General features: G+C 40.3%; 1 protein-coding gene across 4 annotated transcripts in view; it reads right to left on the minus strand.

Moving 5' to 3' along the window:
- Positions 1-1,397: 1,397 nt before the first annotated feature.
- The window catches only part of LOC109933178 (E3 ubiquitin-protein ligase PDZRN3-like), a 278,746-nt gene continuing 262,269 nt past the window's right edge, over positions 1,398-17,874 (minus strand). For all 4 annotated transcript variants that reach the window (XM_048606745.1, XM_048606744.1, XM_048606746.1 and 1 more), the window contains 4 exons: positions 16,957-17,019; positions 16,120-16,221; positions 8,649-8,765; positions 1,398-3,627 (listed from right to left, as the gene is read on the minus strand). In XM_048606745.1, the coding sequence (XP_048462702.1) occupies positions 2,044-3,627; positions 8,649-8,765; positions 16,120-16,221; positions 16,957-17,019 (1,866 nt within the window). In that variant the 3' untranslated portion in view covers positions 1,398-2,043. The remainder of the gene's footprint in view (positions 3,628-8,648; positions 8,766-16,119; positions 16,222-16,956; positions 17,020-17,874) is intronic.

Here is a 17,874-nt window from a genome sequence, read left to right on the forward strand (position 1 = left end):
TTGAATGCCGTGTCCCCTGGTCAGACACTAAGGTAGTACATGGTTGGATTTTCCGAGAAGAGGCAATCTCTCACAGATTGCTACTCTGGCCATTTGTTTTAAACAAAAGAAGGGAGCTGGTCATCATGGACGAGTTGGACTGAAGTGTCTGTTTCCGTGCTGTACAACTCTATGATGACTCTAAATGTGGAACCGTACTTCCAGTGTGAATGCTTCTTTGTATCGTAGGACTGTCACAGAAAGACAAACCATGCCCCGTTTTCCAAGCTGTCAGCTGCAGTCTTCTGAAACTTAAAAGGTCCTGACAGCCATTTTGACATCTTCTATCAAACGTTAAGTTTGACAAGTACTGAGAAGTGAGGGCATCCCATGCATGAGGGGGGTGGGTGGTGATGGGTAGGATTCTGGATGAGTAGGGGGTAAATTGACAGGTTAGTAGGGTGACAAATGGGTTGGGTGCCAGGTGGAGAAGGGGGTAGAGTGCAGGGATAGGATACCAGATGTGTAAGGCAGCAGATGTGGGAAGTGGGTCAGGTTGGCCTCAGTGAAGGTAGAAGGGTGGGGGAGATCATTTTCTGGGGGTGCCAAGCTATCCAAAGCACAGAAGAAACTGCTGAAATATGCTCCAAGGATGGACCAGTAAATTGTAAATAATTGGTGACTATAATCGTCGACTGTGCACTGTATTATGACAGCAGTTCTCAGGAATTTAATATTTATTTACATTGAGGTAATTTTTCCATAATGTAATATTGAATGGTTGCATGAAAGTGATGGAATCAAGTGCTAGGAGCCTTAAAATAACTCAGCCTTTGAGGGTGTCCTGTAGTTGATATAATAATTTTCACTAGTTACCAGCAAGAATGACATTTAAACTCAAATTTGATTTGCTAGATTAGCCATTTGAGTGAGATTGGAAAAGGACAAGTTCAGATGTACTAATTTCCTTGTCAAGCTACCCGAGACATGTTGGCTGTGAATGTAAGTATTGAATATTAATATTGCAAATTTTCAGATCTAGCTGCTGCAAAATGCTAGTGCTGAAATTAAGGGTGCTGTCAAATTTGTTTATTTGAAGCAGTACAACACGCAACTGAAGTTCATATACAAAACAATAATTTATATTCATCTTTTACAAGACATCAAAAGTGTGTAACTAACTAAATATTAATTAAACTGTATTAGGTCAATACATCAAGGCCTACAAAGTACACAATTAACTACAAGGGGTTTCACAATTACACAATCTGTTTCACATAAACAAATTATATTTATGTACATGCAAAGAAAACAGCTCTAATTTACTGCAATAAAAACAGAAGATGCTGTAAGTACTCAGTAGGTCTGGACACATCTGTGGAAGGAGAAACCGTTGATGTTTTAAATTGAATAAGAGTCATACAACATCATAAACATGAACTGTTTCTCTCTTCATAGATGCTGCCAGGCTTGCTCAAGTTTCTCCAGCACTTGGTTTTTATTTCAGATTTCCTGCATTTGCAGTATGTTGATTCTAACTTACTGCAGCTTGTTTTGCCAGCAGAAATGCTTAAGTCTACACACTTTCCAGGACTATTTTTTCAGATTCTTCCAGCTGAAAACTGATTCAAATTTAAGCTAGTTACAAGTAGAACAGCAAGAAATTATCTTTTCAAGACAGATCTTTTTTCTGTATAAAAAGACACATGACTGCAAATTGTTGTGTGAACAAGGCAAATAGCATTTCATACCTAAATACCTCTTAGGAGACTCCAATTTATATAAAATAATAACAATGACTAGAGTCTATTGGCATGTGAATTTCCAAAGGTAATAACTTGTAGGTAATAACTTCTAAGCAATGTGAAAACGAGATATCAGGTAGTTGCTTAAAGTACGCTACAAAGGAATAATCAAATCAATTTCTGATATGTATATAGCACTTCCATTCACATATGGATTACTGGCTCGTTTTATATATTTACAAAATATGCCACTTTTAACGAGGCAAGACCTTTTCTACCTCAAATGGTAGTATTAAATGTACAGCGTGAAAAAGCTTACTTAAACAGTAGTTACAGATAACAGGGAATTATATATCCTTGTTCCATCAGGTGATTTAGTGCCATGGGTTAACAGTTCCTGTATTGTCATCCAGTTATCAAATATTTTTTTGCTCCTTTTCTTCATCATTTTTTTGTGACTCAGTTCAATTATGTTCACTTCCTTCTTCTCGTCTGTACTCTGCTGTTCTTTCAAACATTCCAATCTACTCTGCATCATGAATTCACGCCGTCTTCTCTGCTCTTTGGCACGCAGCAAATGCTGCTTACGTTCTTCTTTGCTCCAATAACGGCCCATTTTCATCTCACTTATCGCATCATCATCAGTGGTCATACCACAGCGCTCTTCTTTAATCTTCAGTGCACGTTCTTTCAGAAGTCTATCTCTGACGGGTCGCTTGGTAATGTATCTGGTTCCATCGCTTCGGATTTTTACCTTCCATTCCATTTTGGGCTCTAACTGATTCGAGGATTCCTGAGAAGGTGGCTCTTTGCACATACTTACAAGGCTCATCTGGCTCTGCGCATATTCTACGGCAGATTTTTGTTGTATCAAATGCATATAGCTTTGATAGTGTTGAGCATGTGCTGGGATATGAGCATGTCTATATGGGGAATGGTGGAATGTGGTTGGATAGGGGATGTTTCGCGAACCTGAGTTATGGGTGAAAGCCTGGCCTTTGGTGCCCTCGGCAAGACTTTTCTCCTCCTTTCCCTCAGACTGGTGGCCGTGGTCAGATTCCTTGGTAGCAGAGTTGGATTTTGAGGGGTTATACTCTCGGCCTCTGGCAAGGGACAATAGTGGCTTTTGAGCTGAGCCGTTGGAAGCAGGATTGTTGGCTGTTCCCTCGGTGCTTTCGCTGTTGACATTTTCAGGTGTTCTGCGCAACGAGTTGTCGGGAGACAATTCCAATGTCAGTGGTGTGCTTCGGCAACTCTCACCAGTGTTGTAGGCACTGGAGCTATCCTTATCGGATTTTTCGGGCAGCTCGGTGATGTCGGAGAGCTCGTGTCGACGGCTGTCAATGCTGGTGTTATAGTTGTGGAAACTACTGTCTTGCAACATCCATGACTCTCTGTATTGCTCTTTCAGCTGCTGCATCTTATGGGCTCGCACAATGTTCAGACACTCAAGCTCAATGTTGCGTAATTCTTCGTTCAACATTTCAAGTTCTCGGTCAACAATTTCCTGGTCATTTTTACTCATATCCAAAGTACTGCTGTGATAGTACAGGCTATACCGGTTGGCACTCTGCATCTGACATTTTAGCTCCAGCAGTTCGCGGAACCTCTCGCACTCATCAGCCGGAATACCAAGAAAATCCACATCTGTGTAGTCGCCCGACATGAGCGACTCATTACTGAAAGGCATGTCGCCACTACCAAGAGTGTCCTGGCTGTACATGAGCTTCATGTGGCGACTGAGGGTATTGGAAGTGGTTTGCTCATCTCCGAGGTTCTCCTGCTCTGAACTTTCATCATTTCGAGTGCTCTCATCAGTACGCCCAACACCACTATCCTTCTCGTGCTGGTTTGACAATATCGTGGCTGTATCTGTCGTGCCTTCTTCTTCTTCATGCTTTTTCTGAAACACAAAGGCATTGAAGAGAACAGGCAAAAAAAAACAAGTCTAAGAACATCCACGTCACCTGAAATGTAGTTGACTTGAAGTGTGTCGTATCAATAGGATGCAGTAAAGTGAAAAGGTTGGGAAGCTGTTGTGCAGGAAAACACTCTGCACTAAGTTAGTATACATTGACTTCTTTTACAAAATATTACAAATAACAGAAATTGGAAAGAAAACTGAAGCAGCTCATTGTTTCAGAATCTGATTAACTTTCTAATATTAACTCGTTAGACACTGAACAAATTGCTGTGTATTTCGAATGTTTTATCCAAAATACGTAGTCATTAACGGTGCTGGCCCTGATTTTAGAAGTGAATGTGGGGGAGGTAGATGGAGTGAAGGAGCAGGTCAGGCATGCAGCATGTGAAGTGGCAGTGCAGGTGAAATGGGGAAGGGTTTAAGGGTTAGGAGGCCTGGCTTATCTCCATGCTTTGACTGTCACCTAGACCAAGGCAGAGCCAGCCCCCTGCAACTAACAACTTGCAGAAGTGGTCTCTAGCAAGTAGTCAGGCAAGTAGTTGGACTCCAGATGGGATCAGGGTAAGGGCTTGGAGCCATAAACGAGTAACACCCACAGCTAAAATGTGGGACCCATGGCAGCCACAAGGATACCCAAACTAAAATGTTTAAACATTGGAACCCATGCCTCTTCTGGCCCATGATCTAGCTTCCAATATGTTTGACCCCACAGGGATGCCATCAATGTTGTAGGTCTAAGACTTCAACTAAGATAGACAATCAGAGTAATTGGGTTCTGATGTAAATACTTAAACAAGATCCAATTGGCTTGGTCTTTTGTTCAAAATGCAAATTAACATAAGGATACATTGGGAAGGCCTATAGTAACAGGCTAAGTGATCTAATAATCCCTGGATACTCTAAGAATTAGGGATGATCTCATTCACAGTCACAAAATTCTGAACGGGCTTGATAGGGCAGATGCACAGAGACTGTTTCACCTGACTGCAGAGAACCTAGAATATGGAGGTATATTCTCAGGGTAAGGTATCATTTAGGATTGAGATGATGAGCAATTTTTCTAGTTTGTAGATTGTGAATCTTTGGAATTATTTTAATGATCCATCATTGAGTTTATATAAGGCTGAGATGAATCGAAATTTGGTCTCTCAGGAATATGAAGAGGGAGGTGAGAAAATGGAGCTGACTTAGAAGTTGATCATATTGAATGGCAGAGCAGGCTTGAGGTCTGTATGGTCTACTCCTGCTCTTATTTCATATGTTTTTACATTCTTAGCCAGCAGGATCTGAGGGGATAAATTCTCTGCCTTTATTTGAACTTACCTGCAACTTGAATGTTAAAATCAGGGTCGGTTAACCTAAATCTGACTATTTTTCATGCCAGAACAAAGGAACCTATCATTTAGAAAGCAAGAATGTAAACTATTAGAAAGAGCTCTGTCATTGTAACTGCTGTCATTTAAGATATATTTGTTATGATAGTAATAGACTAGTTTACAATTTCATTAGTTACTTTTCTTGTTCCATTTGCAGGACAAGCAAATTATTCTACTCCTGGAAGCTGTTGGTGAAGGATAAAACTGGAGCCAATCTTTATACACTTTTATATTTATTAACATAATTACATGTTGCATGTATACACTTTCTAATCCAAGTTTTAACTTGTTTGTATTAATAAGGGTTCAAGTGAAACCGGAATTAATGCTCATTACCTGCATGCAATTAAACACAATTAATATATATGTAATGATTAATACACAATCATTTTGGTTCTGAATTCTCTTGATCCCCTCATGTTCAGGAGCAGCTATTGGTTTGTCATTTTCAACATTTTTGTTTGTGGCATCTGAGTGCTGTTGCCCATGCCCAATTACAATTGTTTCCCCTGACTTCCCCTGTTTCGACTTGGCATCGTCCCCAGACAACACAGATCAGAAATTCACAGCATGGGGAGTAATAGATGCTGCTACCTTATTGTGCAGAACAAACTTCAAGATAAGGATGAATGAACTTAATGTGAAAAGCAATAGTGGTGCTTACCAACTCTTGCCTTGTGATCAGGCTGCAATAGTTGTTTTTGTTTCTGAAACAAAATTTTAGCTCAGCCAGATTTTTCACTACAGAATGGTACAAGGATTACAACAAATTGAAATAAATATTTCCGTTAAGAGCAATGTACTCCTTTCAAAAATTACAAATTATCATTCTTTCGTTTCCAGATGTACATTGCTATTGATTCCAGTTGGTGTGATCAAAATATTAGTATGGATCTTGCGGTGTATTGGTAGTGTCCATATCTTTGGGTCACAATGGCTGGGTTGAAGATTTCCCTGCCATGGAGCTGCGTCACAATGGGGTGGCTCAGAAAATACTTCGATAATTTAAATATTTGCAGAACAGCTTTTCTACGTATGGGGAGCTGATGACATCTACTCTTGTATTGTTTAAAAGCCTCTGTCAAACTGGCAATAAACCCATGAAAATGAAATATTCGCAGCATCTGGAACATGTACTTCACAAATTAAGTGTTAATTCTAACTGCATAAAGTGCAGTTGTTAAAATTTTCAGAGAAAGAAGTGGTAGTGAAAGTAAATTAGTTTAGAGTCTAAACTAGTCTAAACATTCTATTATTACATGCAAATTGATGGGAGAATGGCTGGTACAGTAGATATAAGGATATTTCTGGTGGATAACATCGTAGAACATTTACTGCAACAATGGACAAACAGGTTTAGCTGTTGTTACATCACAATTTGCAGTATTTTCTGGCTGGAGTGCATTGGGCAGCGCTTGCAGGAAATTGTTACAGCAGTTACAGAACAGATGTGCTAACAGCCCAAACCTCGATGTGATTGTTAAATTTAATGTAGCATTTTTGGTAAGACCAAAAAAAAGAAACTCTCTCAGTGTAGGGTGATGATTCAGAAACTGACCACGACTTGGTGTAATTTTCTGTAATCACAACTCAGTAATTCACTGATTCACATCATATGCTTCATTTTAAGGGTCAATAGTCAAAAAGAACATACATATTTATATGGGTAATTTGATATTTTATGAGGTAGAAGCAGTTTGAGACATGAATAGGATAGATATGTTGCTGGCTGTTGTTGTGACTATACCAATCTTGCCCCTCAGTTTAATTTCTGAGAAAAGGAGAGGCAATAAACAACAAAGTGAAATGATATGAGACAGGAAATCTGCAAAGTCTCAAAACGCAATTAAGAAAATTCAAAATGGCGGGGAAAATGGGGTCAAATTTTGAAAGACAAAATGCGGGAGGCTGTCAGGTGAAATAGTAAAATAGCTTAGTGCTTAGGGAAAGTGAGGTAAGCGGTATGATGATAAAAATGAGAGAAAGAAGTGCGAGCTGTGCGAGACCTGAAAGCAGTTCTAAAGTATTCCCAATGACTTGTGTAGTGCAGCAACAGCGTAATGGTTGACCTTGTTGAATTTCATACAAGTAATGCCAGGAGTTTACTTTTAGCAAATGTGTGAAGACACCATAAGGATGAGAGGATGTTCCATTATTCATTCACAGGAATTCTAAATTTAAAAAGAAGTAACATTTACCCAAGATAAATACTAACACAAGCCCAGAAACTACCGGTAATGAGAAACAATATATGCATAAAATACCTAAGAACTCAGAGCAGAAGCAGGTAATTTAGCCCCTAGGGTCTGTTTCACCATTTGATACGATTACAGCTGACCTCATCTCGGCCTCAACTCTACTTTCCTGTCCACTCTCCATAACGCTTCAACCCATTGTGCATTATTGTCTCCTCCTTAAATTTACTCAATGTTCCAGCATCTACCGCACTCTGAGGTTGTGAATTCCACAGACACACGACCCTTTGAAAGAAATAATTTCTCCTCATCTGCGTTTTAAATCTGACATCCTTTAATGCCACAAGCACAACTCAAAAACAAACCTGAATATTTATTAAAAACTGGAGTGAACACAGTTTTCGTGCTGCATATATGTTAAAGTATTCTGAGATCTTTATCTGTAATCCTTTCTGTTGTAAATTTTCAAAATTAACACTTGTTCATTGGCGAGATATATTGTAGATAATATTTGAGCCAAATAACTACGTGTGACATCCACTGCGAAAAACATGAGACTGAAATTTGTATCAATACTAATTTAACAGTGGAAGGCCATGCTCAATATTAATTCCATATCTAAAACATTTGGGTCAATTTGTTTCAGGCACACAAATCTAGATTTCCCTGAACTGCTAATTAGAGGCCTAATGCTTGCTAAAGATTCCTTTAGTGATAGTAGCAAAGAATAGGTCAGTGGTAGGGTCTGCCTTACTGACCATTCTTCAGAAGCACAAGTTAAATATCAGAAAGCCTATCTATGTTGGTAGGAAGAGCAAGAATCCCAATCAGAATCAGTCATTTTGATTCAAGATGGCACTGACACAGGATGACTCTCTGAAAGCTCTCTACAGCAGCTTTTATTCTCACATTTCCCTTACACTCGTTCTGCATTTTTAAACCTCAATAAACCTTCTTTGCAGATGTAACTTTGTGTTCCTCACTCTGTTCAATCACCCTAAGGTCTTTGTGTTATGATCTGCCTGTACTGCACGTAAATTAAAACTTTTCACTGGACCTAGGTACAGAAGACAATAATAAATCAAATCAAATCAAATAATGCTGCCCTGACATCACAGGCATTAGGATCTCTCCAGTAGGTCATTCCAACCAATTTTCCAGGACTACCCGAGAGCTCCTGTCAGTGAAGCAGGCAGCCTAACATTGAAGAATTTCCCTCTGCCAAGCTGCATTTGGATGAAGGCCAGTGTGGAATTGAATTTCTATGCTATAGTGTTGTTTTAGGTACAGTTACTCAAGTTATGTTCTCAGTGAGGTTGTAGACATGCTCGCCGAGCGTGCAACCAAACCCAGTGGCTCGGCGAGCATGTCCACAACCTCATCCACAACCCGAGCTACAAATCTTCTCAAAAACTTATGTTCTCAGTACCTGTTGAAGCATGTTGGCTGTAAACTGCATAGCCTGGTGATGCTGTTCCTCGAGCATGTCCATATGCAAGTCATCGAGGAAATCGTTTCGATCATCATCCATCCAGCCTTCATCCAACTGCATTTCATCAAGAGAGGCAATAAAAATAGATTATAGTGTTTCCGCAATCCAGATCCTATTTATAGTATAATGTTAAGCAATAACAATTTGCATTTATGTAGTGCCTTTCATAGACAGATTTTGCCATGGTCCTTCTCAGGTGAGTAATCAAATAAATGGATGCTGAGCTACAGGAGGAATACTGGAACAGGAGCAGGCCATTCAGCCCCTAAGTTAGTAAGAAGAATGACAAAAGCTTGGTGACAGAGGTGAACTTCAAGAAGTGTCTTCAGCATGGACGGGAAATGGGGAAGCTTATGAAATAAAATTCCAGGCAGCTAAAGTCACAACCATGAATGGTGAAAACATGAGGGAGGATAAGATGGACCCAAGAAATCAGTGAAAGGGTGATTTGGGAGATTAGCGAGGTTGAAGCATTTTAGAAAATAGCAAGTTGGGGAGAGAGTGTCAAGAGCACACAGAAATATTAATACAGTGATAAGTATTTTCAATCTGAGGCACTACCAAGAATCAATGTAGAACAATGAGAGCTGGTAGGGCAGCAGGATTGATATAGAGTAGGATATAGACATCACTGCTCCCTCTAACCAGCATGCCCATGCAACAAACCAGAAGTTTCCACACACAAGGTTCCCTGTCAAGGGAAATGATCCTTCAAGATGGCGCATGTTCATGGTCGTGAGAAAACGCAAACACACTAAAAGGAATCAGCTGGCACAACAGAGAAATTATTAGATGTGGTGGGCTTGACGAACAGCAGATTTCGGACAAGCTGAAATTTACAGCTGGTCGATGGTGGTCTGGGGGAGCGTGAGAATATCTGAATCCAGAAGCGATAAAGGGACAGTTGACAATTTCAGTAACAGTTGCTCAGGTGGAGCTGAAGGTGAACTATGTTACAGAGATGGAAATAGGCAATCCTTATGATGCGGAGGATAGTGTTCAAAATTCAGTTTGTGGGTAAACAGCATGTTGAGATTGCATTAAATGGGGTTTAACATGACAATATTAGAAAATGGAATGCAATAGGTGACAAGGTTACTCAGTCTTCAAAGTCACCTGATAACATTTTCAAATCCCACATCACTGATTCAGACATTAAGACAGGGTCATCAACAAATGTTCTGTGGGAGGCAATTAGCTCCTTCTAAAAACAGAACAATCAAATACAATTTTGCTACCATGTCAAAAACTTTGACATGGGAAATTTTAAATTATTAGATAAAGAATTACATCACTAAGTCAGTTCTGAAAGTTAATATGAACCACATTAGCCAAATTTATGAAAAAAGGATGAAATTTCACTGGAAGTTTGATATTTTTATAGATTTCTGCAAGATTTGTGTGACTTTTGCTATTTTTCAACTAAAAATTTCTCCTCTTTTATTGCACTCCTCAGAGCAGTTAACTTGGCATAGAACAAAGTTACTTCGAGACAGCTTTGGTTTGTACTTTTTTCAAGCAAAAGGATTATAATTAATGATCTGTATTGGCTCCGGCCTCCTGCTTATATGACAATGGTGCGCAGCTCAGCACAATCGAGACTGTTGGTTTGCTGTATGGATAAAAGGATGCCTAGGAAGTGAGAGAGGCCAGGAGGTGTTCCAAAGAGCCTACACCTCTTAAACAACACACTGTCCCCTTTAAAAGGAAGCTGCGTTGAACAACTGAAAGCTATAAATAACTTAGATTGAAATATTAGTATTGGAAAGGAACATGGGCCACCAAGCCGGAGCGTTCCAAGATGCTGTATGGTCCAAGACCTTCAGGTGGCTTATTGGGGATACTAGCGTTGGAGGAAAAGCGAGGAGAGAGGCCGTGTTTCCACAGCAGGGTAAGGTTTTGAATGGGTGAGCAGCAGCAGGGAGTGGGAACAGGTGGCAATGGGGTTAAATACTCAGACTCTGACAATGGTGGCAGAAGTTTCATGACCTCATACACATGATCAAAGCCGATGAATACATTTTCACATGACCTCTTCTTTCCTGTAAATTACCAAGCCATCACACTTCTCAATACACCACACCCCCATCAGACCCTACAGTGCTCAACTGTCCTTCAACAGGTTTGCTAGGGTTGCTGAGACACTGCCCGGTGGGAGTGGAAGATGCTCTGTGGAGCACAAACCTGTGGTTGTCTCTCAAGATAATAGCATCAATGCTTCTGGCACCACCATTCTGTCAGCGCCCCTGCTGTTGCTGGTTGGTTAGACAGCCATACTGCTGTTACTCATGTTAACGTCGTGCAGCCTGATGCTTTGATCTTAAGGCCTAGAGATGTTTGAGGGCATGCAGTAAGGTCACCCGAAGTTTACTCCGTTCAGGTAGGTACCCATTGCAGTCACTGAGGTGACACCATGCAGGAGAACTAGGACAGGCAAAGACAATTGAAAGACAGGTACTAAGGCAAATGCCAAGAGTGACTAGGCAACTTCTGCTTTATTTGAATTGGACATGTTATCAAGATGCAATGGAAAGGTTATTGTGGGTGGGTTTTAATTTTTGACGAGAGTCAGCGGATGCTATGATGGAGCCTCTCAGATGGAGCGAGCATCGGGTCCGTCATGGTCTGGGGTGGTTATATCAATCTGAGCTGAGCGCGATCATCCATTTGGATTTTGGCCATCCTGTTTAAAGGGATTCAGGATGCCATCTTTTGTTCCCCTACATGCTTTATTTTTTGAGCTGGCCTCCGGATCCTTGGCAGTAGTGGATGTGCACTCAAAATGACAATGTTACAGAGGACACAGCAAACAATCACAAACTTGGAGCCTTCTTTTAGATTGTACTGAAGTGCTCTCCAGACTGAATGCCTGCACAATGAGCAGCTCTTTGGGAAGCTCTCCCAGTAGGCTTTAGGGGATAATAGTAAGTGGCCATCAGTTTCAATGGCCACTCTCCAACTCCTCTAGGAGGCAGGGAGAAGATGGTGGGCACAGTTGCTGCTATGGTAATGGGTACTCATGGAAATAATGGTCTTGGAATGGCCTCAAAGCGACTGCTCATTGTGGAATGGAAATGCTTGGGGTACCTAGCAATAAGGTGGCACAGTGGTGAGCACAACTGTCTCATAGAGCCAGTGACTCAGGTTTGATTCCAGCCTTGAGTGACTGTGTGGAACTTGCACATTCTCCCTGTGTTTGCATGGGTTTCCGCCGGGTGCTCCATTACCCTCCCACATTCCAAAGGTGTGCAGGTTAGATGGACTGACTATGCTAAATTGCCCATAGTGTCCAGGTATGTGCAGGCTAGGTGGGTTAGCCATGGGAAATGCAGAATTATGGGGATAGGGTGTCGGGGTGGGTCTGGGTGGGATGCTCTTCTGAAGATTGGTGCAGACTTGATGGGCCAAATGACTTCTGTCATTATTTTAGTATTCCATGATTCTAATATGGGCACCTTCAGAGCCATATGTGTTGTTGATGTAAACGTGCACCCTTGGGAATCCTGCTATCCTGACAAAAACATAAGCCCTTTCATCCACCTTGTCTAACCTCAGGAAAGAAGAGCCCTCATCTCGAATAGTTGGCCTCTGTGATCTCTTGGAAGCAGCAATGGAAGATATTTTGTGAAATATTGGTGATGTTTCTCTCTCTTGCCTGAAAGGACACAGGGACACCTACATCAGTGCCTTTTTCAACAATGGTACGTGATACAGGAGATTGGCAGTACTGTGTTCGTCAACAGGAAGTTGTCCAACTTCCAGATTGCTGTTTCCAGTCGTGCTACACATCTGATATTCAGGCACAGTGTCTTAGTCAGACAAACTGGGGGAAGAAACAAGAAGCACTGGCAAAACCCAGCATGTCAGGCAGTATTCAACAGCACTTTGTTTTTTTTTCTGATTTTTTCCCAGCATCCAGTGTATTTTGCCTTTAAATAATTAAGATGTCCTACCATGCTTTGCAACTGATTCAAACACTGTGCAAACAAGCAGGCCCTAAAAGTGTTGATACATTCATGAAGTAACCTTGCAAATAACTATGTGGAATTACTGTGAGCCATCACTTTCCTTTAGCAATGTCATGCTTTGAGACATTAAAATGTTTGGATGGTACGAAGCAGAGACTGGCGTATTTTCAAGTGTGTGGGATTAAAAAGCAAACTCACAAATCCTGAAAACAGAAAAACAAAACTGTTGTTGCAATGCTGTAAATTTAATGATTCACCGGTGACTCAATTCAAGTTAGTACATCCTGTTTCCACCACACTCCAAAAGAACAGGACAGAAATTGAAACACTCCAAAGAAACTGATAATGTTAAAATTAAAGTTATCATAGACAAAAGTTGCAGCAAGTAAATGTAGACCTTAATATTTTGATTGTTTTCCCCTATGTCTCAGCTGTGTCATTATGTGGTGCAATAAAACAGTTGGTAGCAACTGTGACAGGTACAGTTAGTGTCATAACCTCTGAAAGTTGAAAAAAACTAATTTTTTCAGATGCCTCGAGTCACTGCCTTTTGATGTTTATAGCTTCTGCTATCTGTAACTGCAATTATTCAGTATGAATCTCTGCATTCTCCTTGAAAGGACATTAAACTAAACAAACTTACCATGTTATTTTGTGATGGCACTGCCTAAATTAAAATTCACAGCTTTCACTTGAAGGAGTGTCACTGTTCTTCAAGTCTTGTTGATTGGGCATTGGTTTTGTTGCTTTAGTACACGTGGGATGTGGCTGTAAACCGAGGAGTTGGACCATTTCTTTTAATGAACGATGATATTGTAGTCTTAAGGGATAAGGTATTGCCATGACTTGGCTGGGCTAGGAAGGAGCTTCCTTTTTGAGTGACCTTTTCTCAACACTACGCAAGAGTCTTCCTTTAACCTTAATTAGTCCTGAATATAACTGATTATTGGGCTGCTGTCAAATGGGGCTCTCTCTTCCCGATGCCACATCTCACAGCAAGTGCTTATCAATTCAGTGAGTATTTAACTGTTCACAAACTGTTACTGTAACAAACTCAGCCAGAAGGTTTCCTTGAGATAAAGTGATGCAGATCTCATAAACTGATGGCTTGGATGGTTCCAGGCTAGGTTTTAGTGAACTTCCAATTTTAGTGTCAAGGTAATTTAAAGATAATTAAATATTTATTTACAGGCATACTTTAATTAATTTAAAGATTCTAAAAATGTATTATTTGCTCTTTTCGAGACAGCAACTGCTATGTTCAGTTTTTTTTTTCCGGTCTGGGGCATGTGAATAGTTAAAAACAGTATGTTTGGACTTATGTGTGAATGAGACAGCGAGAGAGAGAGAATGCCCACACAGGGATCTTGCTTCATGTCTTCAATTTTCTTGTATCCTGGTCTGCAGAGAAAATAGGTACCCCAACACACAAAGGGTTTGCTGGCTTAATTGTCACATGGCTTTTTCTACCTGCCAAATGATCGAAGTACGGTCACTGTGAGTGATTTCCAGTTTTACTGTGGATTTTAGCTTACATCTGGACACGTTCAAGCATTTACATCTTATGATTTTCCCATATCCAACTGAGAATCCTAATGATATTGAGGATGCTTTGTCAATGAGATAGGAGATGGCCACCCCATTCACACTCCTTCAAGGTAAATGTTCCTGGTGACACTCTGAGGGCATTTCAATGGCTTTGGCGAGCAAAAGGTTCAATGATGCAAATGGTCAGCAATCTTTGACTGTGTTGTCACCTCTGTGGAATGATGAGGTGCCACATTTACAGGCCTCACTGTAATTTTCTGCAGCTCTGTTGTGAGGAAAGTACAGGCACAGATGAATAATGTTCAGCCTCATCACCATTGACCTGTCTTGCCTGTAGGAGCAGAACCAGAGCTCGGATGTTTGAGGCTTATTTCCCATTTGGTGCGACTTAGCCAGGTTCAGCAGCAACAAAAGTAATACAACAGATACTTAAAAAGAGAAGTACATATATATGATCAAAAGATACAATTATGTGTCACCCTCTATTGTCTTTAGAAGTCACAAACAAGGCATCAGTGATGTGGTTCATGCAGTTGGCAGCTGCAGATTGTCACAGTCTACATATTCCAGCAGCTGAGTACTGGAAGGACCAAAATGCAAAGTCATTGAGTTACCTCGACAGCCATGGGTCACGACTACCTACACCTCTCTGACAAAGTCTATTCCAAGAGGATGGAAAGGTTTGTGATCTTGTGCACAAAAACCTGAGCCTTCAGACGCACTACTATCAGAAAGGGCTGGGAAGCCAACCGTTAGTCTACTGACACTTTGATGAGGGTATTACCTCCTTTGGGATGCAGCTGTCTGTAACACGCAGATGCAAGTTACATATCCTTCTTGTGGTTTAACCAACTTCAGAATAAGTGCACTCCCTTGGCACAGGAAAACAAATGTAGGCAATAAGGTAAGAAGGTCCTTAGAAATGTCAAAGACATTTGTAACATATTGCACAAAATTGCTGTCCCAAAAAAATTGGTGAGTTTAGAGTTAGGAAGGTATTCCTGTCATGCATGCTGTCCAGGGGTATTGGTTTCACCCTTCATATTCCTCATTTCATGTCAGTTTGGTATCCTTGAAAAGGCTATTCATTTCATTCCAGTACCACAATTGCTTCATACTAGTTCCATGGCAGTTCATCGCTAGATGCAAGCTGCTCAGGGGAAACCTGCAAGAGGGCAGGATTACATCAAGATCCCAACCCATTACCCTTTCTGTAATGGCCCCAGTCTGACCAATCCAGACTTTGCTTCCAATGAGCAGACAAAGTTCTGCTAATCTTTGAAGACAGTTGAAAGATTTCTCAAAATTGATAAAATCCAATATGAATACAGAGGAGGTGGAGGAAAAGCAATACCAACAATTGAAATGATGGTCTCTTCATACTGATGAAAGATATACATGGATTTTACACCTACAGATAAAAGCGCAAATTCAAAACTGTCGCCAGGAATTTTCTCAGGGCTTCACTGGTGTGGCACTCCTGTACAACAGCAAAATTATGGTAATTGAGTGGAAGAAGCTCTCTGGTAATTCCTAGTTTGTGCTCAGTACTGTTTCTTTATTAGAGTGAACCAAAAGGGACCCTTTAGCAGCGACAATTTCCACACTGTTCAACATTTTAGTTAACCCTGAACTATACCAATAAAGAAGAAAGTTTGTTTATCTGTGTTTCCTGAAAACAATTCAATGCATACAATATTGTGTGCGTATTTTATTCCCTCCTTAATTCTGAAATTATCAAAAATTCATTCACAAATTGCTGAACACATTGTGATCCTCACAGAACTTTGCTAATGTAAGAGAGTAAATGCGTGCATATTCAAGTGAGATAAGTGGAGTTCACATATTTCAATGGTGACCAATCCTTCTGGCGAAAAATTACATTCCCTTACCTGCATCTCAGGCCGTGCCAAAAGCAGAGAAATGTTCTTGCTTTCATCGCTAGTCAACAGGGCCACAGCCTCCTCTCTGTTTTGGATCTCATTGCCATTTATCTATAGAAAGCATAAAAACACAATTTAATTGACTTAATTATCATAAGTCTTGCTGTTGAAGAGGTGGGAAGTTGACCATGAAACTGCGCATTTCTTGATGAATAATATAATTAAATCTATTACGGTTGATGGAATTGCATAATGACTCGATTAAATAAAAAGGTATTCAAGCTCTTACCTTTTCAAGTTTAAAACAAATATTTGTTTGTTCAAGTACTCCAACCTTAGAAATCCAGCAGTAAATTCTAAGTGGCATTTGATGAACACGTTTTTTTGTAAAATTACAGCGCATAAAGTACGTTTGGTCTTTACGTGGCCCACCTCAGCACAACCCCTAACTTACGAGTAAAAACATAGGAGTTAGCCCCTGGATATTTTCCCTCACAGAAAGAAAAGAACAGGGGCTAGCAAATGGTGTTAAATTGGCAGGAACTAACATTTTTAAGAGTACTAATTATTTTAAAAAGCACAAGACACAAAAATAGGGTTAAGTTATTGAATTGTGAAACTGCTCGACTCCTTTTCGACAACATTAATATTATGTAAAATATACCAGGTCAACATTAGGTCAATCTTCGTTGCAAAACGTTGAATGCTCCTTGTAAAGTTCTTTCTAAATGCATCAGAATTGAACCACCCATGTTGAGGTAACCGTGTGGAAAACATAATATATACATAAACAAAGTACATAAACACATAATCGTAATCACACGAGTGGAGGGAGCATTTCTGTACCTGAATTATTCGGTCCCCTTCCCTTATGCGGCCATCTTTTGCTGCAATACTGTTGGGATCAATCTGTGAGTAAATAATAAATAGTAAACTTCGGTTTTCCTTTTTAGATGTTACTTTGCACAGAATAGCATTCAAGGCCTGGAGGGTAGGTGTATTGTTCATAGTTCTTTGCCATGCTGTTCTGCAATTGACAATTTGTAGGTTTACATGTTATTATTCAGATTTTACCACTTTTCTGACAGAGAAAATATAACTGTTCTGCATCTCTCATTATTACGGTTGATAAATCAATACAGAGGTAATTCTACAGGCAAAATCACATCTTACAACTTTCTGATACCCCTTTAAATAAAGGCAGTTTTTGTTTATTTTGTAAATCAGAAGTCAGATATAAAATGAGCAAGTTCATTTCCTGAACTTCATCAACAATTCTTTCGTGGGATATGGATATCACAGGCTCGGCCAGCATTTATTGCCTGTCCCTTGTTGCCGTTGAGACGGTGGTGGTGAGCTGCCTTCTTGAACTACTGTGCTGTGCCCTTTTGTGATGGAATTCCAGGATTTATATCCAGTGACAGTGAAGGAATGGCAATATATTTCCAGATCAGGATGGTGAGTGATTTGGAGGGATATTAGTAGGTACCAGTCCTGCTCAGGCATTTTGACAAACAGAAAACTGTGGGCAACGTGCTTTTATTAAAACAAAATAGCCAAAGCTACTCGTTCTTCTTGCTGGTCTCATTCATTTCCAACATGGTTGCTCACATGGAACTCTGATATCGGATCTCATTGGGGAAGCCACTTTTAGCCTGTTGCAGGTGAGTTCATAGTATACACAGAGATGTACAGCCATTTAGTACTGGTGCAGGATTTACAGGATCCACTTGGTGTTTAGTATGGTTTAGTCACATGGTGATT

The sequence above is a fragment of the Rhincodon typus genome, chromosome 16 (genome assembly GCF_021869965.1).
Source record: "Rhincodon typus isolate 14 chromosome 16, sRhiTyp1.1, whole genome shotgun sequence".
Classification (NCBI taxonomy): Eukaryota; Metazoa; Chordata; class Chondrichthyes; order Orectolobiformes; family Rhincodontidae; genus Rhincodon; species Rhincodon typus.